The 27,048-nt window shown below is 42.0% G+C and overlaps 2 protein-coding genes across 2 annotated transcripts in view; one reads left to right on the plus strand and one right to left on the minus strand.

Annotated features, from left to right (window-relative positions):
• The window catches only part of LOC141192284 (uncharacterized), a 93,495-nt gene that overhangs the window by 33,846 nt on the left and 32,601 nt on the right, over positions 1-27,048 (minus strand). The window lies entirely within an intron of this gene.
• Positions 1,978-22,996, plus strand: LOC141192236 (uncharacterized). The gene is made up of 7 exons (XM_073661729.1): positions 1,978-2,046; positions 16,173-16,312; positions 16,442-16,546; positions 16,629-16,752; positions 16,836-16,933; positions 17,120-17,210; positions 20,590-22,996. Exons 2-7 carry the CDS (start codon positions 16,241-16,243, stop codon positions 22,362-22,364), a joined length of 2,265 nt encoding a protein of 754 aa, XP_073517830.1. The 5' UTR covers positions 1,978-2,046; positions 16,173-16,240; the 3' UTR covers positions 22,365-22,996.

Below are 27,048 nucleotides of genomic sequence, written 5' to 3' on the forward strand. Positions count from 1 at the left end.
GTTGGTGAATCCTATAAAACCTTACAATGCGTTCAGGTCACTAGGTTGGAACCAATCTATTATGGCTTTCACCTTCCCAGGATGCATCGTAAACCATCAGACGATAAAATGACCCGGGAATGAAACTTCCTGAACAGAAAAAAAACATTTCTCAATTTCATCAAACAAAGAAAGAATTCTCCCTCAATCTTTGAAATATTACACGGACATGTTCCTGGTGAGAATCCAAATCAGGAGAGAAAATTCTATATCATCAAGATAAATCACAAGAAATCTCCCAAAGTAATCAGAGAAATATCATTCAGAAAGTGGTGAAATCCTGTTGGTGCATTGGAGAATCCAAATGGGAGGACGAGATTATCGAATAAACCCTCAGACGTTAAAGACGCCGATTCCCACTCATCACCTGTCATGGTGCAAATCAAATTGTAATAAGCCCCTCATCTCCGCTCCGTACACCTCGTACACACGCGGCTCCGCTCCGTACACCTCATACACACACGGCTCCGCTCCGTACACCTCGTACACGCGCGGCTCCGCTCCGTACACCTCGTACACACACGGCTCTGCTCCGTACACCTCGTACACACACGGCTCTGCTCCGTACACCTCGTACACACACGGCTCTGCTCCGTACACCTCGTACACACACGGCTCCGCTCCGTACACCTCGTACACACGCGGCTCCGCTCCGTACACACGGCTCCGCTCCGTACACCTTGTACACATACGGCTCTGCTCCGTACACCTCGTACATATGCGGCTCCGCTCCGTACACCTCGTACACACGCGGCTCCGCTCCGTACACCTCGTACACATGCGACTCCGCTCCGTACACCTCGTACACGCGCGGCTCCGCTCCGTACACCTCGTACACGCGCGGCTCCGCTCCGTACACCTCGTACACACGTGGCTCCGCTCCGTACGCCTCGTACACACGGCTCTGCTCCATACACCTCGTACACACACGGCTCTGCTCCGTACACCTCGTACACACGCGGCTCCGCTCCATACACCTCGTACACACGTGGCTCCGCTCCGTACACCTCGCACACACACGGCTCCGCTCCGTACACCTCGTACACACATGGCTCTGCTCCGTACACCTCGTACACATGCGGCTCTGCTCCGTACACCTCGTACACACGCGGCTCTGCTCCGTACACCTCGTACACACGCGGCTCCGCTCCGTACACCTCGTACACACGCGGCTCCGCTCCGTACACCTCGTACACATGCGGCTCCGCTCCATACACCTCGTACACACGCGGCTCTGCTCCGTACACCTCGTACACACGCGGCTCCGCTCCGTACGCCTCGTACACACACGGCTCCGCTCCGTACACCTCGTACACACGTGGCTCCGCTCCGTACACCTCGCACACACACGGCTCCGCTCCGTACACCTCGTACACACATGGCTCTGCTCCGTACACCTCGTACACATGCGGCTCTGCTCCGTACACCTCGTACACACGCGGCTCTGCTCCGTACACCTCGTACACACGCGGCTCCGCTCCGTACACCTCGTACACATGCGGCTCCGCTCCATACACCTCGTACACACGCGGCTCTGCTCCGTACACCTCGTACACACGCGGCTCCGCTCCGTACACCTCGTACACATGCGGCTCCGCTCCATACACCTCGTACACACGCGGCTCTGCTCCGTACACCTCGCACACACGCGGCTCCGCTCCGTACGCCTCGCACACACGCGGCTCCGCTCCGTACGCCTCGTACACACACGGCTCCGCTCCGTACACCTCGTACACACACGGCTCCGCTCCGTACACCTCGTACACACACGGCTCTGCTCCGTACACCTCGTACACACGCGGCTCTGCTACATCCACACTGTAAACCCCTCCTGACCCCACACATAAACTTCAGCTCATCCAGCACCATGACAACCAGCACAGCAGAGTCCTGCATCCACTGAGGCCCCTGATCATGTGACCCCTGACTCCTCCCCTCCTGTGACCTCATCACAGCTCCTGTGCGCACAGAGCAGCCATATATGTGGTGGCGGCTCTGCAGGTGGAGGTATGTGGAGACCCCATTACTGGGCGCAGGGGGCATTAACCCCTTCAGCACGGAGACTCTTTTGGGGTCTTGTGTTGCCCCTTTATAAGAATCATAAGGTTTTTGTTCTGTTTCCTGTAATAGATACATACGAGCCAACTATGGAGACAGGAAGGGAGGAAACGTATTGTTCTCATAGTACAGGACCCCTTTACTGGCCCCACAGTGTAATGCCCCCATTATGCCGCTTATGCAGGATGTATGATGCCCCCCACAGCGTAATGCTCCCATTATGCCCCTTATGCAGGATGTATGATGCCCCCACACAGTGTAATGCCCCCATTATGCCCCTTATGCAGGATGTATGATGCCCCCACACAGTGTAATGCCCCCATTATGCCCCTTATGCAGGATGTATGATGCCCCCCACACAGTGTAATGCCCCCATTATGCCCCTTATGCAGGATGTATGATGCCCCACACAGTGTAATGCCCCCATTATGCCCCTTATGCAGGATGTATGATGCCCCCCACAGCGTAATGCTCCCATTATGCCCCTTATGCAGGATGTATGATGCCCCCACACAGTGTAATGCCCCCATTATGCCCCTTATGCAGGATGTATGATGCCCCCACACAGTGTAATGCCCCAATTATGCCCCTTATACAGGATGTATGATGCCCCCACACAGTGTAATGCCCCCATTATGCTCCTTATGCAGTATGTATGAAGCCCCCACACAGTATAATGTTCCCCCAGTAGCGCCTGAGGTCCTGTAGTTGGAATAATCCCTCTGGAGTTGGTTTTCCCTTTGCCTGCTCCCCTACATGTAGACCCTCGAGCATGTATACATGCATTTAGGGGAGCAGGCCTTACTAGATATCGAGGCTTTGTACAGTAATATACCGCATGAGGATGGTATCAGAGGAGTAAGACATTTCTTGAAATCGAGATCAATAGAGTGTAGCAGACATAATGACTTCATGGAGGATCTTCTAAAATTCGCTATTACTCATAACTTCTTTCTTTTTGACAGGAAGTACTTCCACCATCTCAGGGGTACTGCGATGGGGAGCCACTGTGCACCCTCACATGCTAAAGTATTCCTGAGCTGGTAGGAGGAAACTACAATATTCAGGGATGATCATAAGTGGTGGCATCCATATATTGGGGTATGATATAGATATATTGACTACATTTTTATCATCTGGTCAGAGACGAGTGAGCAATCTTTTGAATTTGTCAGAGAACTCAATATCCATAGAGTGGGCCTGAGATTTATATCAGAGTTTAATTATTACCAGCTGCCTTTCCTGGATGTACTAATCAAGAAGGATTGCAATGGGACCCTAGGAACACTCATCTATCATAAACCTTCAAGCACTAATAAACTATTGAAGTGGGATAGCCACCACCCCATCCTCATAAAAAGAAGAATACCCAAGGGCCAGTTTTTACGGTTGGGTACTGCTCTAATGTCACAGATTTAAATATACAGGCTATAGACCTGAACATCAGATTCAGGGAAAAAGGGTACTCATGGTACATTTTGGATTCCACATCATCGTTTGCAGAAAAATGGGAGAGACAGACACTCCTCCATCCCTAACCTAGAGACCAAGAAAAAGATTGGACAACACGAGTAAGAAAAACTTACGACAATCAGAGTGACTGTATCTTTCATATCCTCAGAAAACACTGGGATATACTTGTGGCTGATCCGGACCTGAGGGTCCTGTGGGATCTACTCCCACAATAACTTTCAGAAACGGTCAGACAATTAGGGACCATTTAGTGCATAGTTACTGTCAGGGAAATATTGAGAAAGTATTAACAATTTCTCTCTGTCCCTGAAACCCCTCTTCATCCCTCCCTTATCCACCATTTGTCACCAGAGGAGAGCTGAAACTCCAGCTGTTGGTATGCAAAAAACAGTACAAGAAGTTCAGTAGCCTATTCTACTTAACATACAAATGCATCTCCTCTTAGCACAGACCTGGGATAGATTGACACCTTCCAGCATAGGGGCAGAGATGGAAGGAAAGAGGAAATGACTCGTTTAGGCTCAAAAGGGGTTTAACAAAGACTGCAGAATCTTCGAAATAACTAAAGTTTCATGATTCTCAAAATGAAGGGACCCATATTTTTAGTGACAGGGTCAGCTTGGGAATGATATGGATATTTTCCTGTCTCTGTAGGTCCCTCTGGGGGGCTGTGGCGCAAAAGTCCCAAATTAACAGATCGCAGCTATACCGTGTGAGGTCTCTTGAGATTGGTAAAATCATAACGGAAAAAAATGTATCACTTTCGGGCCTCTACGATCAACCCACAATAAGTTATCTCAAAAAACAGATATCTAATAAAGATATGAAGGCTGGAGACCAGCCCCCGTAATGTCATCCCAGGGGGTGTGTGGGCCGGTCTTTCACTTCAGCATAAAAGAATCTGCTGAGGTTGGAGTAGTATTCATTGCGGGAGTATATATTTATTATAGCAACGGATCTTGCTCGATAACAGTCAAATCAAGCTTAGTGTCTCCCCTTCACCTATATTGAATTGTCTCAGCGATCATTATAGTAAGTCTTCTTTAATCCTGTTTATTTTGTGTAACTACTTATGTATTGTATTGTCCACTTTTGTAAAATCTTGTATATTTTTCATAATACTGCCTCCCTTTTGGATTAAATATAAAATGTAATAATTCTTTTTCTTTTTTGCTGTAATTGTTCCCTCCCCCGAAGCCATACGCTATCAGAACGCAGGCGTCCGCCCAGGCCTGTATTATATTTCAAATCTGGACGGCGGTGGCAACAATTTATATTAACCCCTTGAAAGCCTGAGGCGTATTAGAACGCCCCAGGCCATCACCCCCGGTCCAGTTAGGGCTCCGGCTGTGAGCCTGCATTCAACCGAGCACATGTCAGCTGATTCTTAAAGCCCATCGGTGACCCCAGTGGTTGTCATGTAATTATCACTATGAGAGCCACCTAGTGGTCGGCGCTCATAGCACAGGAGCATTTCTGCTACATAGAGGTGATCTGCTCATCACCTCTATGTAGCAAAGGCGATCGGACAGTTGCTGCTTCTAGTCTCCTATGGAGACTATAGACGCAAGCAAAAAGTGTAAAAAAAAAGTTTTTAAAAATATTAAAAAAACATAAAAGTTTAAATCACCTCCCTTTCGCTCCAATCAAAATAAAATAATAAAAAAAACAACCCACATACACATATTTGGTATTGCCGTGTTCAGAATCGCCCGATCTATCAATATAAAAAAAGAATTGATCCGAACGGTAAACGGCGTAACGAGAAAAAAATTCTAAACGCCAGAATTACTTTTTTTGGTCGCCGCAACATTGCAATAAAATGCAATAACGGGCGATGAAAACATCAGAGCTACTCCAAAATGGTACTAATAAAAACGTCAGCTCGGTGCGCAAAAAATAAACCCTCACTCGGCACCAGATCCCGAAAAATGGAGACACTACAAGTCTTGGAAAATGGTGCCTTTTTTTTTTTTAGCAAACTTTGGATTTTTTTTCACCACTTAAAAAAAAAAGAACCTATACATGTTTGGTGTCTACGAACTTGTAATGACCTGGAGAATAAGAAGGGCAGGTCAGTTTTAGCATTCAGTGAACGTGGTAAAAAAAAAAAAAAAACATCTGTGGTATTGCACTTTTTTTGCAATTTCATTGCATTTGGATTTTTTTCCTGTTTTCCCGTACACGATATGGTAAAACCAGTAATGTCGTTCAAAAGTACAACTCATCCCGCAAAAAATAAGCCCTCACATGACCATATTAAAAATAAAAACGCTATGGCTCTGGGAACAAGGGAAGCTAAAAGCAAAAATGCAAAAACGGAAAATCCCAGGGTTAATTGGGCTATCGTGAAGCTGACAGTGACCGTACGGGGGCGTAGACACACATTCCATGCGTTGGAATCTGGAGGTGTGATGCCATACGCTCACTGGTCGCTTGTCGATACCTACGTAGTGGGTAGTCGGGATCGTGTGCTCGCCACTCCCTGACGAAATCCAGACAGAGTAACGGCAACGGTGAGATATTGTGTGATCTCCCCGGTGTCGTCACTGTGGAACCCTGACAATTTCTATAAAAAACCTGCACCCAAGGGGACTTGGCTAGATAGAGGAATCTACGATTTCTTTAGATTTGCAGAACATTGTCCATTTAATTGGATGAGACCATGTAAATCTTTCTTGAGTTTCTCCATGCTTAAAATCTTTTTCTAGTGGGATTATTCCAACTGTAAATCCTCAGGACTAGTATATATGATCACACCTGCCCCTAGATTATGTAGGCAAGATCAAGAGGGAGTCTGGGAGGATTGTGGGGGGGCATTTGGGCAGTATACGCCATGGTTGGGACACCCCATTAGCGAGACATATGAACAGTGTACATTGAGATCAAACTGGAGACATCTCCTTTTGTATCATTGAGATGGTTAAACCCAATGTGAGAGGTGGTGATCACAATAGATGTATCCTCAAAAAAGAAAGTAAGTGGATTGTTAGACTGGATTCACAAGCCCCTAAGGGACTGAATGAGCAAATTTCTTATGCCTGTTTTGTGTGAATACAGACCCATTCTGGATTATATTTTTAGATTGTATACTCTACCCATTGCTACTCAGTTCCCTGTGAATGGGATTCACATATTATTGTACTTCATCGAGATATCTGAGCTTCTATATCAGAATTATTACTTAGCAATTATTCCACATGTACTATTTATTAATTAACAAGTGTTGTGTTCCTTGTGTATCTCTAATTGTGCAATAGAGGTCAAATTTGACCATTTAGGAATATACTGTGGGCCATCATCCCATATCTTATGAAGTGATAAAGTAGATCTACTTGCCTATTGCATGATGGGAGGATGTGAAATACTTGTTTTTAGTCTCCCATGACGCTGATCTCAGAGATAGAAAAATCTTATGTTGGTGTAATGCAATCCAAAACCATTATGCGCTCTGGTATGGAACGCATGCTTCTGGACATGCACAATCGCAGATAGGAGACCGTGATGCACTCCGGCGTGGAACGCACATGTCCCGGCACGTTTGTGCTTTCTGCCCGCCTGTCTCCGTTGTTTTGTGCTGGATTTTGGGGAATACTTGAGAATTTATTTTTGTTTCATCTGTCTTTAATTAATCCATCAGATAAGTCCTCAGAGAATTATAATTAGAGGAACCCATGGACACATTAGGATTTGTGAAGCTGACCTCCGCTCTCCTCTATTTCCTTTGAATTTATTGTGTGACTTGTATTTCTGAACAGTAGCTCTTGGTTTGTTTCACTTCCATGTGTAAATTGAATTTGACTCGTAGTCTTTGATATCTCTTTCAAACTTAGTTTTTTTGATGTCTGAGATCCATCCTCCAGACTTTGTAAATTCTTTTGCATATTTTGTTTGATTTTTGTATCCAAAAAGGCTTCTACACGTGGCGGAAAACTTTCAACTAGTTATTTTCAAGAAACAAATATCAAACGCTATGTGACTTGGTTATCCTTGGTTAGGTTTTTTTTTTTATTTAGATTGTGAGCCCCAATGGGGACAGCGATGATAATGTATGTAAAGCTCTGCGGAATATGTTGGCGCTATATAAAAATAAAGAATATATATATATATATATATATATATATATATATATATATATATATATATAATATAATGTGGACATACACCCTGTAAAGCATGCAACTATATTAACCGCTTCCCGACCGCCCACTGTACATAAACGTCCGCGCTGCCTGGGCTCTGTGCAGCGCGGACGTTTAAAAATGGTGGGTGGTCTCGCAGCGCTCAGGACCCCCAGGGTCCTGCAAGCGCTGCGAGAGCGGTGCAGAGCGTTAGCTCTGACAGGGAACATCATCGGGACCTGATTGGATCAGGTCCCAGTGATGTTAACCCTTTGCTGCCTTCTATATGCCGCGATCTATCGTGATCGCGGCATATAGAAGACAGCAGGAGGAGAGGGGGTGGTATACTTACCTCTCCGAAGACCCCTGATACCTTTCAGGACCTTGGGTTGCTATGGCAGCTGGAGGTCACATGACAGCCTCCAGCTCTACCATATATGGTGTCCTGCCAGTGTCAGCCTGCAGCTGAAGCCTGGCAGGACACACTGACTGTGTGAAGATCTCATGTAATGTAATATATGTCTATTACATTACATGAGATCAGCGATCAGAAAAATAAAAATTAATGTCCCATACAGGGACTAAGTAAAACTGTAAAAAAAAGTTTAAAAAAAATGTTTTGAAACTGTTAAAAAAAAAATACAAAATAAATTAAAATAAATAAAATATTAAACCGATAAATCCGTATATTTATGCAAAAATAAAAAAAGTATACATATTTGGTATCGCCGCGTCCGAAACAACCCGAGCTATAAAACTGTCACACTAATTAACTCCTTCTGTGCACACCGTAATAAAAATAAATAAAAAATGGAGGAAAAAACTATGCTTTTTCCTCATATCGCCAAACAAAAAGTGGAAAAAAATGCGATCAAAAAGCAAAATGGAAATAAAAATGGTACCGCTGAAAACGTCGTCTTGTTCCGCAAAAAAAAGAGCGGTATGGCGGCTTATCAGCCGAAAAATAAAAAAGTTATAGCGCTCAGAATAAAGCAATGCAAAAAAAATTTTTTTCTATAAAATTGTTTTATTGTGTAAAAGCGCCAAAACATAAAAAAAATATACAGTAAATGTAATATCGCTGTAAACGTACCGACCCGAAGAATAACGCTGCCTGATCACTTTCACCACATGCAGAACGGCATACAAAAAAACCCTCAAAAAACAATTCCTGAATTGTTGGTTTTTGTTAATTTTACCTCCCAAAAAACGGAATAGAAAGCGATCAAAAAATGTCACGTACCCAAAAATGGTACCAATAAAAATGTCAACTCGTCCCGCAAAAAACAAGCTGTCACATGACTCTGTCGGCCGAAATAGGGAAAAATTATAGCTCTCAAAATATGGCGATGCAAAAACTAGATTTTGCAAAAAAAAAAGCGTCTCTTAGTGTGTGACAGCTGTCAGTCATAAAAACCCGATATAAATCTGGTATCTCTGTAATCGCACCGACCCGAAGAATAAAGTAATCTAATCAGTTATATCACACGAGGAACGGCGTAAAAAAATAAATAAAACCAATTCTTCACCTGCTACTGATTTGTTTATTATGTCTCCCAAAGATCGCAGTAAGGCTCTGCTCACATTTATCCTGCTCTCTGCGCTGAGCACTTACGCCAGAGTTTCCGTGTAAATCTCTGAAATACGTGATTCAGACGGAACCCATGACGGAAGATTCCCTGTAATGAGGCAGATATAGGCCACTGTGAATGCCGTCTGGCCTGTGATCCCACGGTGTCATTTGTTTTAGGCGTGCATAAAAGTGCGGTTGGCCACAGTTTTGTGCACTTCTGAAAAAAAGGACACCGCTAAACAGAGGCCAGACGGAGTCCAGAGCAACTCTGCTGCCTCATTACAGTGAATGGATCCCGCAGGGGTTTCATCTGAATTACATCACTTTGAAATTTAGATGGAAACCCCGATGTAAGTGCTCAGCCTAGAGCGCCGGATGTTACGTAAAATGTTCCCAATAAAAGCTTCAACTCAGTCCTCAAAAAAAGCTAGTCCCCACTCAGGTCCGTCATCTGTTAAAAATATAAGGGACTTCCAAGTTACTGGTAGCAGAAAGGCTCTGGAAAAGCGAAATGGCCCTTGCCCCCCCAAAAGAAATTCAGAAAATTTTGTGCTCCCAAATCCAAATGCCTATTCTACAATAATTTGTTCTCCAATTGTCAAATAGCACTCCGTCCCCCCCAGATCTCGCCGTATGGTTGAGCGGTACGATACAGCCACATATGGGGTATTGCCACTTTTAGAAGAAATTGTGTGACTCATTTCGGCACCATTTTTACCCATTGCCCTGTGTGAAAATGTAAAATCTGAGGGTAATACATTTTTTTTGTGGTAAAAATATAATTATGCTTTTTTCACTGCCCAATGGTATAAATTAAAAAATTAAAAAATACTCACTACTTCCCTAGATGAATTCCTTGAGAGGTGTAGTTTACAAAATGGGGTCACTTGTGGGGGTTCCTGCAGTTTCAGCATGTCAGCGACTCTTCAAATGTGACATGGTGTCTGCAACCTATCCCAGCCAACATAGCGCTCCTTTCTCTTCCGAACCCTGCCGTACACCAAAGCAGTGGTTTTCCCCCACATATGGGGTATCTGCGTACTCAGGAGAAATTGCACAACAAATTTCATTGTGCAATTTATCCTGTTACCCTTATGATAATACAAAATTAGGGAATGAAAAACATTTTTTGTGGGAAAAATGTGAAAATTTTATTTTTATGGCTCAATATTATAAACTTCTGTGAAGCACCTGGGGGTGCAAGGTGCTCACCACACATCTAGATAAGTTCCCTAAGGGGTCTAGTTTCCAAAATGATGTCACTTGTGGGGGGTTTCCACTGTTTAGGCACATTAGGGGCCCCCCAAATGCAACATGGCGTCCGCTAATTATTCAAACAAATTTTACATTCAAAAAGTCAAATGGCGCTCCTTCCCTTTCGAACCCTGCCGTGCGCCCAAACAGTGGTTTGCCTCCACATATGGGGTATCAGCGTGTTCAGGAGAAATTGCACAACAAACTTCATGGTGCAATTTATACTATTACCCTTATGATAATGCAAAATTAACGGATGAAAAACGTTTTTGTGGGAAAAATGTGAAAATTTTATTTTTACAGCTCAATATTATAAACTTCTGTGAAGCACCTTGGGGTTCAAGGTGCTCACCACACATCTAGATAAGTTCCCTAAGGGGTCTAGTTTCCAAAATGGTGTCACTTGTGGGGGGTTTCCACTGTTTAGGAACATCAGGGGCTCCCCAAATGCAACATGGCGTCCTCTAATTATTCAAACAAATTTTACATTCAAATGGCGCTCCTTCCCTTCCGAACCCTGCCGTGCGCCCAAACAGTGGTTTTCCCTCACATATGGGGTATCATCGCGCTCAAGAGAAATTGCACAAAAAATTTTGGGGTCCATTTTTTCCTGTTACCCCTGTGAAAATAAAAAAAATTGGGTCTAAAGTAACATTTTTGTGAAAAAAGTTAAATGTTAATTTTTTTCTTCCACATTCCAAAAATTCCTGTGAAGCACCTGAAGGGTTTAATAAAGTTATTGAATGTGGTTTTGAGCACCTTGAGGGGTGCAGTTTTTAGAATGATGTCACTTTTGGGTATTTTCTGTCATAAAGACCCCTCAAAGTGACTTCAAATATGATGTGGTCCCTAAAAAAATGTTTTTGTAAATTTTGTTGGAAAAATGAGAAATCGCTGGTCAACTTTTAACCCTTATAGCTCCCTAACAAAAAAAAATTTTGGTTCCAAAATTGTGCTGATGTAAAATAAACATGTGGGAAATGTTATTTATTAACTATTTTGTGTGACATATCTCTCTGATTTAAGGGCATGAAAACTCAAAATTTGAAAATTGCTAAATTTTCAAAATTTTCACCAAATTTCAGATTTTTTCACATATAAACGCAAGTGATATCGAAGAAATTTTACCACTATGCTGAAGTACAATATGTCACGAAAAAACAATCTCAGAATCAGGGGGATCCGTTGAAGCGTTCCAGAGTAATTACTTCATAAATTGACAGTGGTCAGAATTGAAAAAATTGGCCCAGTCACGAAGGCAAAAACAGGCTCTGGTGCGAAGTGGTTAATAAAACCAACACATTTGAAGAAAACCTAACAGGACTACAATTTGCAATACACAATTTCATCAGTTGTAACACTATAGGGGTCATCTACTAAATAGAGTGTATAGAGAGTTAACTACAATATGTGGGATGGACGTCAGATCCGCTATAAACATGTATTAGAAGACATTTATCTGACGCAATCAATCCCACAACATTAAACCTGTCTGTGGTTTCAAGACGCTTTTCACAAAAACATAAAGGGGATATCAGACCCTTCAGATATTAGGAATAGAAAAGGCTTATAAACCATTAAGAGGTGGAGATATGAAAAGAAAAATCTTAAATAGAAAGTCATATTGGATATTAAAATTACACACTAGAGCCCCACAGGGAATGAACATCAGACAGGATTAATATTACAGTACAATTAATTGTATTTGTCTTTGATTTCCAGTGATTTTATTGAATGTCTCATGCTTGAGTTGTATTTGTGTATTCTCTTTTACTTCCATACAATACAGGGTTAAATTTTCTGAGAAGTACTCAGTAATCAATGGACACCCAGGAAAGGGAAGGATATAAAAGTATCACAGAGACTCACATGTTGTAAATCAGGAATAAGCATTGGTTTCCTATGCGGGCACTTGGTGGTATGCCATCACAACAGTTTTATGAACTCACAATAAGGCTATGTGCCCACGTAGCAGATTTGATCCAGAGCGTTTTTGCCTCTCTATGGCAGAAAAAAACGCATGCAGATTTACATGCTTTTTTTCTGCCAGAAAGAAGCATTTTTTCAGCGTTTTCGCATGCGTTTTTTCAAGCAGTTTTCCAAGCGATTTTGAGCATCTCTTGGAAAGTGCTTGACAAGTTGGTCACACTATATAAATCCCTGCAACCGGCATGGATTTATATATTGTGACCAAGTAATAGTTAAAAAAAAGAATAAGAATCGTAAAAAATAAAAAAAAAAGATTATACTCACCTTCCGATGTCTTCCTGGTGTCATCTCTGCTGCGTCCGGTCTCTTGCAATGCTCGCGCTGTTGTGAAGGACCTGCGGTGACATCATTGAGTCATGTGATGGGTCACATGACTCAGTGACGTCATGGCAGGTCCTTCACAACAGCGCAAGCATTGCAAGAGACAGGACGGCGTGGACAAAACACCGGGATGACATCGGAAGGTGAGTATAATCTTTATTTTTTGTATTAAATTCTTTTATTTACAGATTCTATGGTACCTGAGTCTGGAGGAGAGTCTTCTATCCTCCAGGCCTTGGTACCATCCGCACATTAGAACGCGTCAATTACGCAAGTACAGATGCAGTCTTGCGGTATTGGCGCGTTCTAATGCAAGTCAATGGCGGCGATTACGCTGCGTGTCCGCAAAATTAATGGACATGCTGCGTATTTTTGAGTGCAGCATAAACGCTGCGGAAAAATACGCAGCATGGGCATTGAAAGTGTGGATTTGCATTGGAGACCATGGGGGAAGGTTTACCAAGTGTTTCCCAAGCGTTTACGCTGCGGAAATTCCGCAGCATAAACGCTTGAAAAACGCATCGTGGGCACACAGCCTTAATGTGAGGTTTTAACAATATAGACAATGCTGGAGAATCCATCTCTCCTCCTTGCTCTACTTGAACCTTGAAATGTCCCTGACCAGGGCGGCTCCATGCGGTGATCTTCAGACAAAGTGCATTGAATAAACAGTGAGCTGACCTCCCTCTCCATTTTACCATTATATGCATGTTTTCCCTATAGTGATGAATATTTATTTTTGCTAAAACTGTGATATTTTCACTTTAAAACTTTTTTAAACCTTTTTTATAAACTTTTTTTAAACAGCTCTCCTTAGTGCGATCATACAACACAGAAGCCTCTGATTTCTCAGGTGATGCACTGTACTACTGTAGTGCCGTGTATTATCCCTGCCTGTGCAATAGTAACGTCCCCATACACATGAGATAAGTGTTGACTGATCGGTCATTTGGCAGACGGTTATCTCTCCCGACTCCCCCATACACACAAATATTCCAGCTTTTCTGTGGTCTGTATGAGAGAGTCGCCTCCAGACTCCTCTAGCGGAGGATTATCTACAGGAAGAACAAACATTTTAGCCTCTGAAATTCAGGATCACAGATCCTTCTCTGCCCTGACATTATCTGTTGGGAGGCCCCCAAATACATTATATAGTCAACCAAACCCCCCGAGATCAGTGCTTTCATGCAGCTTTAGTCTAATGTGTCTGGGGGCGTTAAAAGGTAACTTATTGAATGCTGCCTCTGGCCCGGCCTAATAGACTTTCGTACATTGCAGGCCCAAACACCATTATTAGGCATTTAAGTATCATAGTAACTAGGCAGCCCCATACTATTGAGTACTTGGGGGAGGAAGGTCATTCAGCCGAACTCTGTCAAACCTTCTTAGATGCCATGTTTGCTTTTTGCAGGAGCAAGTGGTTAAACTGCCAGGGATTTTATTGCAGCCGCACCCATGCCATCCCTGCGGTGTACATCTATGTTCTGGTGCTCAAAAGAATTCATATAAGAACAAACACAAATGTTTAACATGTTAAAAAATGACAATGTGTCTTCTGCTTTTTGCATGTTTTTTTTTCTACAAGAATTGTTGGTGACAGTTTTCTTTTGAAACTTTTTAATATCTGCTTTTTTCTGTTTTTTTTTTCCTTGTAATATAGGAAAGCCTAAGGCCAGAAGTAAACCCCATAATACACTATACATGTAGACTTCAGTATCAAATCATTTCTGTCTGCGGTGTGTGTGCAAACAAAACAGCTTTTATAAAAGCCTCAAACTTCTGTGTGTGAATCAGACATGAGATCTAACTTGATAGAAGATTACAGTCCGGGGAAGACGGGAAACATTCATATAGATGGCCAGTGGTGCAGTAGTCAGTGACGGACTCTGGCCAAATATGGTTTTAGATCCGTAGTAGAAGATGTTGCCTCATCATGACGTAGTTATTTCTCATGTCACTTGTAATGAATATCTCCTGCAGTATTGCTAATTCCAATTCCATTGTCGGAAAATGGGACGAGAATTAGCGTTATGGATGGTGTCATGAACTCACAAAGAGATGACACCGGGGAGATTACATAATCTCTCACCGTTGTCGTCACTCTGTGGGGATATGTGTATATGCCCCCGTACGGTCACTGTCAGCTTCACGATAACCCAATTATTATTGTTTGCTGCCACCACCGTCCAGATTTGAAATATAATACAGGCCTGGTCGGACGCCTGCGTTCTGGTAGGGTATATGGCTTCGGGGGAGGGAACGATTACAGAGCAAAAGAAACAGGACTATTACATTTTATATTTAATCCAAAAGGAAGGCAGTGTTATGAAAAATATACAAGGATTTTACAAAGGGGACAATACAGTACAGAATATACAGTTACACAATATAAACAGGATTAAAGAAGACTTACGTAATAGATCGCAGAGACAATTCCGTTTAGCTGGAGGGGGGCGCCCCACTTATTGATTTGACTGTTATCGAACAAGATCCGTTTATTATAGTCTCTATACCCCCCTGGCAATGAATACTCATCCATCCTCCTTGGATTCTTTTATGCCTAAGGGGAGACCTGCCCACACAGCACCTGGGATGACATTAAGGGGGCTGGCTCTACCATTTTTTCCGTTATGAATTTACCTTCCTTTAGAGACCACACATGACATAGTTGTTGTCTGTTATTTTGTTACTTTTGCACCCCAGCTACCTGGAGGGACTCACAGCTACGATAAAATAAGCATATTGTTCCTTGGCTGACCCTGCCACTAAAAACATGGGTCCCATTATTAGCGGAGTTATAGAACTTACAATATTTCATATTTCGTATCAGCTCCGGACATCCTGAAGTTTGTGTTAAACCCCTTTGAAGCCTAAATGAGTTTTCCTTCAATCTCTGCCCCTGCTGGAAGGTGTCAACCTATCCCAGGTCTGTGCTAAGGGGAGATGCATTCCTATGTTAAGTGGGTCAGTAGCACCTTTTGTGCTGCATTTGTCTACAAGTGACTTCTGCTGTGTGTGTTAAATTGCATGGAAACAGTTGGTTTGGTCCAAATGGTGGATAAGGAAGAGGTGAGAGAGAAGAGGGGTTTGGGAGAAATTGTTAATATTTTCTCAATATTTCCCTGACGGTGAGTCTATGAGAAACGTATTCAGCTGCAGACTCCGAGGAAGAAACTGCTTGTTGTCTGTGGCCTTAAATATATAGGTTTTATTACTAGATGTAAAGAAAAAACGAAATACTGTCAAATAATAAATCTCCTTATATGTTTCCCCTCGTTATCTCCAATAGTTGTATTATTGCACAGGATTTTTATGATGTTCCATCGGCTTATCTTCTCATTCAGGTCTCTACAATACCGGATCCTCTCAGTGCAGATCTTCTATATAACAAAATTTTCCTGATTTACCTGATATGGACAGGGAAAAGATGGCGGAGAGGATATTCCACCTCACCCTAGAGATCCTCTTCCGGATTACTGGAGAGGTGAGAGATTCTGATGACGTCACATTACATCAATCTTATCTATAGGAATAACAGACGGACAGAACTGGAGAGGTGAGGACTCTGGAAATGTCTGTAGTGAGATTTATTAATGTTTCTCTCCATAACCAGCGATTAATCACGGGGCCTCCACCTTACCTCCTGATACATGAGGACATCAATGACCAGAAGATCCTAGAACTTGCCTACAAGATGATTGAGCTTCTGACTGGAGAGGTGACACTGCTGGGAATTCTGGGACATTATACAGTAACGCTATGGAGGAATCGGGGAATGACGGTATCATTGTATGTGTCAGGTTCCTATAAGATGTCAGGATGTCGCCGTCTATTTCTCCATGGAGGAGTGGGAGTATTTAGAAGGACACAAAGATCTGTACAGGGACTTCATGATGGAGGTTCCCAAGCCCCTCACATCACCAGGTAATAGATAGGACTAAATACACACAACCTATAATTATCTGTATGTAAAGAATGAATTCAGCCCCTGTATGTGTTTCCTCCAGATATATCCAGTAAGAGGACAACACCAGAGAGATGTCCCCATCCTCTTCTTCCACAGGACTGTAAACAAGAAGATCCCAATGTTCCTCAGGATCATCAGGTAGATGGAGAGAAGGTGTCATGAGATTTCCCCTATGATGTGTAGACAGCTGTAAAGGTCTTGTTTTATCCACCAGTATTATATGTTTTATACTTGTGTAATGAGAACGGTGGAGATGGCAGGATTAGAGCTGATCATAGATGGGACTTCTCCATCTGTCTGTGACTTTTACAATATTTGTTTCAGGGTGAAGATCTGACCCATATTAATACTACAGAGACATATGTGAGGGGTGATGAGTGGTGTAAGGAGGAGATTCCTACATATGACTACCCAGGTGAGTAGTAATCACTAAATGCAGAGAAGTCACAGATTCTTCTCAGTCACCGGCTGTGGCTGCTTTATCGGTGGTGTAGTCTGGCCGTATAGCAATCGTGCGATCACCATTTTGCCACTAGACCACAACATTCTCCTCCGTCCGAAAATGTTCAATTTACTTTGGGAAATTGTGAAAGACCTTTTCTATACAACTTACAACCTGAAGGAATCACCTACCCCCTGGGATTAGGAGACGCTGACCGTTACCTGCCCAGGTCTGTAAACTACAAAGCCAAATGACAGTGTACGTAGAATGTGCTGACAAGTGAGAAAATCACTTGAAGAAAAATATTTTGATTGGCCTGTAAGAGAAAGCGGAGGGTAATGATGGTGTTGGCTTCCTAGATCCCTGATATCTTATTGGATGAATCTACCTTCTCTCCCTTCTGTGCTGCTGAATGTTCTCATATGGTCCCTACAAGACCAGGTCCAGTCTTTCCAGACTTTTTTGATCGACAACATTAAATGTGCAGTGAGGCCAAGTGTGAATTTCTGTACAATAACAACAGAGTTTCCCTTTATCCTGATTTTTCAATATCTTTTAAAACCATCTAACTTCAAACAGGATTGTGATAAACTACATAAAAAACATTACACCTGTGCCATGATATATCTCTAAGCTGTGCGTGGCTGATGGCTGTAATATACATTTATTCACGCCTGCAGGCGATGTGTTGGCTCCAGCCCTGGTTTCATGGATTCACTCCACGTCATAAATTCCATTATGTTTTCGATCCTAAGAAATTCAGATTACTGCACAATCTCTCCTGAAATGGGGGCACTAATACTTTCTCTACTCTTCTGCTCAGGACTCATAGTAGCTCCAATGGTCCAACATAAATGAGTGTGACTCCAGTTTAGTGTTGGATTTCTCCCTTCATGCATATGTAGTAGTTGGGGATGTTACATGTTTTTATATTCTTTCTTTTTTTACAAGTTCATTCTGTATGATAGTTTCATTGTGGTTGGATCGGCCTCCCTCACTTATGTGACGCTGTAACTCCCTGGTAGTCTTTCAAAAAGAAGGTCTCCATTGCCTCTTTCAAATGCTCGAGATCTAAATTTAAGACCCCTCAGCTCTGCAGTATTATAAAAAGTTCTCTTTGAACGTCTAATATTTCTTCTTGACACTCATCTGACAGAAAATATTGTCCCTTACGATAGTTTAGATTGCCAAGAGCCACAGAGCCCCATACTCTAATTACCCCAGAGAGGTTTCACCACTAGTTACTCATTTATTACTGATGAAGACTGTTGAGTTTGATCATTTCAGTCGATGTTTTATTGTGTATAGTCACAGTTTTTGACTTCAGTAATCCTCTGATTTAACCTCTTCAGGCACCCAGTTTTCTGTTCCTAATCAGGGCCATTTTTCAAATCTGACGTTTGTCACTTTACGTGGTGATAACTTTGAAATTCTTCACAAAGGATAATAGGAAACAAATGGACCTTACAAATTATTTTTCAACTTCTTTTGAATGTGACAATACCCTATATATGGTTGTACACTACTGTCTGGGCACATGGCAGGTTAAGAAGGGAAGGAGCGACATTTAGCTATTAGGAATGCAGATTTTGCTGGAATAGTTCCCAGACACAATGGATTGGGGGCACTGTTTATGGTCACCTGGAAGCTCGAAAGATGGTCACCACGAACAGGCTTGCCTTATCTACCCCATTTCTAGATTTCAAAAATTACTTTGCTCATCACCCTTTAACCCCTCTACATGGATCTGGACTAACACAGAGATCCCTAGGCTTGGGCCACGGTGTTACCTGCTGTTCTGTGGAGTGAGATAGGAAGAAGAATAGTCAGATAGCCGGGTCAGAACCAGGAGGACAGAGAAAATACTAAATCAGAAGACACAAGAGTAGTCCGTAAACGGGCCGAGGTCACAACAGAAAGCAAATACACAAGCCGGGAGCTGAGCACAGAGGACTGAACCAGAGGAGAACAAGGCTGTATCTGGCAGCTCCCGGCAATATGCTCCGAGCTTTAGTAGGGTGCGGTGCTTTCCAAATGGCTGAAGCAGGGAGCAGATTACTTCAGCTGGACAGCACACACACCCATACTGCCAGACTGGATGGTACTACTGGTCCCAGGCTCCCTAATCTTAGTGGCAGCGCAGAGCCTGCGCCACCCAGAGCTTCTGGTTCTAACGTCTCTTCCATCACAAGTGCCGCCTGCGGAATGAATAAGGCTTCTCCTGGTGACAGAAGGAGACGTCACACAAGTCGAAGCAGGAGGAGAAGTAGATGTCCCAGAGGAGATGGTACACACCTTTTGCAGAAGCCCTAATATAACAAAATGGCAGAAAACCAGAGCAGTAGAAATCCCCATAAAGTGACTCCATTTTGGAAATTATAACCCTCAGTGAATTAATCTATAGGAGAAGTGACTATTATGACTTCACAGTCACTTTCCAAAAATTAGCACACGGTGGATGATGGAGAGTGAAAATTGCAAATATGCCATTTTATTACCCAACACATAGTGTCCAGATTGTGCTCCAGGAGACACACACCATCAATTAAGTGGGTTCTTCTCACTATAGTAATGCCAAATACATGGATGCTAAATGTGGTTTGGGCGCACTGCAAGGCTCAGAAGCGAGGGGGAGATCTGACTTTGGGAGAGCGGATATTGCTGGATTGGTTTATGGAAGCCATGTTGATTCTCAAGAGCCTTTGAGCCCCTAATAATGTGGAAACCTCTGTTTTTCCATTGACAGATGATGGACTTGAGTGGGGACTTGTTTTTTGTGAGATGAGTAGAAGTTTTTATTGGTGTCATTTTTGCCTACATAACATTTTTTGATGGCCTCTTATTCCATATTTTGGAGGCAGAATGAACAAACAGTTGGACACCACGCTCTACTGGTTCATCCTATGAGGTTTTCTATTAGACTGTGAACTGTCATTCTGTCAATAACTTGCCATTCCTACAGACATTTTAAGTACAATTAACACAAGAATCCCATAGAAAAATAAATAAAGATTGCATACCACTTCTAAATCAATCTAAACAAACACATCTCTGGGCTACATGCTATTCCAGGAAAATGAAGATATATATGCTCAAGTTTAAAAATCAATTTTATTAGACACAAATCGAAAAAATAGAGGAATATTGAAAATATTTTAAATATTCCTCTATTTTTTAGATTTGTGTCTAATAAAATAGATTTTTAAACTTAAGCATATATCTCTTCATTTCCCCGGATTAGCATGTAGCCCAGGGATGTGTGTGTTTAGACATTTTAAGTAGAAATCTTCAAAAATATAAATTTCAGGGACATTTTATTCAAAATTAATAATTGTGTTTTTTTTCTTGGTAGATGACTGTACCAGGAGATCAGATGGACAGGAGATTTTTAAATCTGACGATCTTGAGATCCCACAAGATACAATTGAAGTGAATGCCATTACTCCAGATATACCATCATCCCTTCACAGCAAACATCAATCATCTGATCCTATGAAACAGGTCCTATCTTCTGATTCATTACCGACTACTAAGGAAAATCAAAATAAAATAAGCATTAATAAACGAACTGCTCCTAAAGCAAAGAAATCTTTTTCACGTTCAGAAAATGGAAATAGTTTTACCCTTGAAAAGTCTATTCTTAAACATCAAAAAATACACACAGCGGACAATAGATTGTTTTGTTCCAAATGTGGAAAATGTTTTAACCAGAAATCAGTTTTTGTTGATCACCAGAGAACCCACACAGGAGAGAAGCCTTTTTCATGTTCAGAATGTGGGAAATGTTTTAAACGGAAAGCGCATCTTGATAACCACCAGAGAATTCACACAGGGGAAAAGCCCTTTTCCTGTTCAGAATGTGGGAAATGTTTTAACCAGAAATCAACTTTGGTTAACCACCAGAGAACCCACATAGGGAAGAAGCCTTTTTCATGTTCAGAATGTGAGAAATGTTTTAACCAGAAAGCGCATCTTGATAGCCACCAGAGAACCCACACAGGGGAGAAGCCCTTTTCCTGTTCAGAATGTGGGAAATGTTTTTACCAGAAATCAGCTTTAGTTAAGCACCACAGAACCCACACAGGGAAGAAGCCTTTTTCATGTTCAGAATGTGAGAAATGTTTTAACCAGAAAGCGTATCTTAAAAACCACCAGAGAACCCACATAGGGGAGAAGCCTTTTTCATGTTCAGAATGTGGGAAATGTTTTAACCGGAAAGCGCATCTTGATAGCCACCAGAGAACCCACACAGGGGAAAAGCCCTTTTCCTGTTCAGAATGTGGGAAATGTTTTAATCGTAAAATGATTCTTGATAGACACAAGAGAACTCACACAGGGGAGAGGCCTTTTTCTTGTTCAGAATGTGGGAAATGTTTTAATCATAGAATGATTCTTGAAAGTCACAAGAGAACCCACACAGGGGAGAAGCCCTTTTCCTGTTCAAAATGTGGGAAATGTTTTACAAGGAAATCAGGTTTGATTAAGCACCAGAGAACCCACACAGGGGAGAAGCCCTTTTCCTGTTCAGAATGTGGGAAATGTTTTAATCGTAAAATGATTCTTGATAGTCACAAGAGAACCCACACAGGGGAGAAGCCCTTTTCCTGTTCAGAATGTGGGAAATGTTTTAACCAAAAATCAGTTTTGGTTGCGCACCAGAGAACCCACACAGGGGAGAAGCCTTTTTTATGTTCAGAATGTGGGAAATGTTTTAATCATAAATCACATCTTAATAAACACCAGAGAACCCACACAGGGGAGAAGCCTTTTTCATGTTCAGAATGTAGAAAGTGTTTTACAGACAAATCATCTCTTGTTACACATCAGAGAACTCACACAGGGGAGAAGCCTTTTTCATGTTCAGAATGTGGGAAATGTTTTAACCATAAATCACATCTTACTAAACACCAGAGAACCCACACAGGGGAGAAGCCTTTTTCATGTTCAGAATGTAGAAAGTATTTTACAGACAAATCATCTCTTGTTACACATCAAAGAACTCACACAGGGGAGAAGCCTTTTTCATGTTCAGAATGTGGGAAATGTTTTAACCAGAAATCAGCTTTGATTAAGCACCAGAGAACTCACACAGGGGAGAAGCCTTTTTCCTATTCTTCTTTTTTTTAATGCAAGAAATTTTTATTGAGATTTTTTCATTAGTTTTTTTTTTTTTACAAAACAAGAAATCAGTACATAGAAATAATAAAATAACATACCATAGGGATCACATACATGCATCTCTCCTATATATCCTTTCAGCTTGCCCATTACCATCTGATAACTTTCAGTTACTATTTCTTACAATTAACATTCCACATTCTTGATATCTTTTATATAACCTTAATATTGTAATAAACATTATAATCCTATACACATATAGGTGTGCTATATTACCCATACCACATGTATATTGGAATTCCTTAACATTACAATGAAACATTAGACCTCACCAATACCCCCCTTCTCCCATAAGTCAATGTCTCTCCAACAATATTATTATTATTATTATTTATTATTATAGCGCCATTTATTCCATGGCGCTTTACATGTGATAGGGATATACATAACAAAAGCATTTACATAATCTTAACAAAACGAGTCAGCGACTGGTACAGGAGGAGCGAGGACCCTGCCCGCGAGGGCTCACAGTCTACAAGGGATGGGTGAGGATACAGTAGGTGACCCCCTTGATGGCATTCCAGGTGTATCCAACCATAAGCCCCATATTTTCTCTAATTTATTCATTCAGTTTTGTTTTTTATATACCCCTTTTTGTAATCTGATAATATTACTTACCTTATTTTTGCATTCACTAATTTCTGGAGGTGAGGGGTTAATCCATTTGGATGCAATATGTTTCCTAGTTTTAAATAAAATACGTGAAATCCCTATTAAAATTGGGTCAAATTCCATATCATTCTCTAATATACCTAATAGGCATTTTTTGGGTCTGGTTGAATATCTATTTTATATACCCTCTTTATAATAGACAGAACTCCTTTCCAGTATTTACCTAACTCCCGGCATTCCCATAGCGGATGTAATAGGCCCGCAGCATCCATTTTACATCTTGGACGTTCAGCAGCAGTCCGGTATCCTATGTTACATAGGAATCTAGACGTCTTATATTTCCTATGTATTAATATGATCTGGGAGAATCTCTGACCCTCATGTAAAGATAATTGGGGTATCAGGTCTAATACCTCTCTCCATTGATCCTCAGAAATTGGACCTATATCTCCATCCATTTTTGTCTAGCTGGAGAAGGAAATATTTTTAAATAATTATCAAGAAGGATTCAGTAAATATCAGAAATACGACCCTTAGTATTTCCCTTCTCTAATACCAGCTTAACAAAAGTATTATTTTCTACCCAAAAGGGAGTCCATCTTGATTGTGCATTAAATGAATGCCGAAACTGTAGATATTTATACAATTGTTTATTTGTCAACCCAAACTCCCCCTTTAATTGATCAAAGGACTTAAGTATCCCTTCAGACAATGTTTTATATCGTATATACAGTACAGACCAAAAGTTTGGACACACCTTCTCATTAAAAGATTTTTCTGTTTTTTCATAACTATGACAATTGTACATTCACACTGAAGGCATCAAAACTATGAATTAACACGTGGAATTATATACTTAACAAAAAAGTGTGAAACAACTGAACATATGTCTTATATTCTAGGTTCTTCAAAGTAGCCACCTTTTGCTTTGGTGACAGCTTTGCACACTCTTGGCATTCTCTTGATGAGCTTCAAGAGGTAGTCACCGGAAATGGTCTTCCAACAATCTTGAAGGAGTTCCCAGAGATGCTTAGCACTTGTTGGCCCTTTTGCCTTCACTCTGCGGTCCAGCTCACTCCAAACCATCTTGATTTGGTTCAGGTCTGGTGACTGTGGAGACCAGGTCATCTGGCGTAGCCCCCCATCACTCTCCTTCTTGGTCAAATAGCCCTTACACAGCCTGGAGGTGTGTTTGGGGTCATTGTCCTGTTGAAAAATTAATGATGGTCCAACTAAACGCAAAACGGATGGAATAGCATGCCGCTGTAAGATGCTGTGGTAGCCATGCTGGTTCAGTATGCCTTCAATTTTGAATAAATCCCCAACAGTGTCACCAGCAAAGCACCATCACACCTCCTCCTCCATGCTTCACGGTGGGAACCAGGCATGTAGATTCCATCCGTTCACCTTTTCTGCATCGCACAAAGACACCGTGGTTGGAACCAAAGATCTCAAATTTGGACTCATCAGACCAAAGCACAGTTTTCCACTGGTCTGATGTCCATTCCTTGTGTTCTTTAGCCCAAACAAGTCTCTTCTGCTTGTTGCCTGTCCTTAGCAGTGGTTTCCTAGCAGCTATTTTACCATGAATGCCTGCTGCACAAAGTCTCCTCTTAACAGTTGTTGTAGAGATGTGTCTGCTGCTAGAACTCTGTGTGGCATTGACCTGGTCTCTAATCTGAGCTGCTGTTAACCTGTGATTTCTGAGGCTGGTGATTTAGATAAACTTATCCTCAGAAGCAGAGGTGAGTCTTGGTCTTCCTTTCCTGGGACGGTCCTCATGTGAGCCAGTTTCTTTGTAGCGCTTGATGGTTTTTGCAACTGCACTTGGGGACACTTTCAAAGTTTGCCCAATTTTTCCGACTGACTGACCTTCATTTCTTAAAGTAATGATGGCCACTCGTTTTTCTTTACTTAGCTGCTTTTTTCTTGCCATAATACAAATTCTAACAGTCTATTCGGTAGGACTATCAGCTGTGTATCCACCAGACTTCTGCACAAAACAACTGATGGTCCCAACCCCATTTATAAGGCAAGAAATCCCACTTATTAAACCTGGCAGGGCACACCTGTGAAGTGAAAACCATTTCCGGTGACTACCTCTTGAAGCTCATCAAGAGAATGCCAAGAGTGTGCAAAGCAGTCATCAAAGCAAAAGGTGGCTACTTTGAAGAACCTAGAATATAAGACATATTTTCAGTTGTTTCACACTTTTTTGTTAAGTATATAATTCCACATCTGTTAATTCATAGTTTTGATGCCTTCAGTGTGAATGTATAATTTTCATAGTCCTGAAAATACAGAAAAATCTTTAAATGAGAAGGTGTGTCCAAACTTTTGGTCTGTACTGTATGTTATATATGTTTTATATTGTATAAATTTCTTTATCCACCCAACTTCGGAATCCCTCTAATTTATAGAACTCTTCATATTTATAATTAAACCATATAGATGTAGATTCATTGCTGTCTCCTATTTCCATTATATCTTTACCCCTATCCCAGACCTCGTAGAGTAGAGCAAGTGTAGGGTATATTGATTTCTTGTGTGCGAGGTCATTCAGTTCCACTATATGAATAGGAATATTCCAAGATGTTCCTGAAGTAATTAACCGCTTAATACTATTTGGGTTTGCAGCGCTATGCCACCCACCCAAATGTTACAATTGCGCTGCCATATAATACAGTGGGGCAAGAAAGTATTTAGTCAGCCACCAATTGTGCAAGTTCTCCCACTTAAAAAGATGAGAGAGGCCTGTAATTGACATCATAGGTCGACCTCAACTATAAGAGACAAAACGAGAAAACAAATCCTGAAAATCACATTGTCTGATTTGGAAAGAATTTTTTTTCAAATTTTGGTGGAAAATTAGTATTTGGTCAATTACAAAAGTTCATCTCAATACTTTGTTGTATATCCTTTGTTGGCGATGACAGAGGTCAAACGTTTTCTGTAAGTCTTCACAAGGTTGGCACACACTGTTGCTTGTATGTTGGCCCATTCCCCCATGCAGATCTCTAGAGCAGTGATGTTTTGGGGCTGTCGCTGGGCAACACAGACTTTCAACTCCCTCCAAAGGTTTTCTAAAGGGTTTTGATCTGGAGACTGGCTAGGCCACTCCAGGACCTTGAAATGCTTCTTACGAAGCCACTCCTTTGTTGCCCTGGCAGTGTGCTTGGGATCATTGTCATGCTGAAAGACCCAGCCACGTTTCACCTTCAATGCCCTTGCTGATGTAAGGAAGTTTGCTCTCAAAATCTCACGATACATGAGCCCATTCATTCTTTCATGTACACGGATCAGTCGTCCTGGTCCCTTGGCAGAGAAACAGCCCCAAAGCATGATGTTGCCACCCCCATGCTTCACAGTAGGTATGGTGTTCTTTGGATGCAACTCAGCATTCTTTCTCCTCCAAACACGACGAGTTGTGTTTCTACCAAACAGTTCTACTTTGGTTTCATCTGACCATATGACATTCTCCCAATACTCTTCTGGATCATCCAAATGCTCTTTGGCAAACTTCAGACAGGCCCGGACATGTAATGGCTTAAGCAGGGGGACACGTCTGGCACTGCAGCATCTGAGTCCCTGGCGGCTTAGTGTGTTACTGATGGTAGCCTGTGTAACGTTGGTCCCAGCTCTCTGCAGGTCATTCACTAGGTCCCCCTGTGTTGTTCTGGGATTTTTACTCACTGTTCTTGAGATCATTTTGACCCCACGGGGTGAGATCTCGTGTGGAGCCCCAGATCGAGGGAGATTATCAGTGGTTTTGTATGTCTTCCATTTTCTAATTATTGCTCGCACAGTTGATTTTTTTCACACCAAGCTGCTTGCCTAGTGCATATTCTGTCTTCCCAGCCTGGTGCAGGGCTACAATTTTGTTTCTGGTGTCCTTCGACAGCTCTTTGGTCTTCACCATAGTGGAGTTTGGAATGTGACTGTTTGAGGTTGCGGACAGGTGTCTTTTATACTGATAGCAAGTTCAAACATGTGCCAGTACTACAGGTAATGAGTGGAGGAC

The sequence above is a fragment of the Phyllobates terribilis genome, unplaced genomic scaffold (assembly GCF_046119375.1).
Source record: "Phyllobates terribilis strain yellow unplaced genomic scaffold, ASM4611937v1 Scaffold_56__1_contigs__length_8794411, whole genome shotgun sequence".
In the NCBI taxonomy this organism is placed as follows: domain Eukaryota; kingdom Metazoa; phylum Chordata; class Amphibia; order Anura; family Dendrobatidae; genus Phyllobates; species Phyllobates terribilis.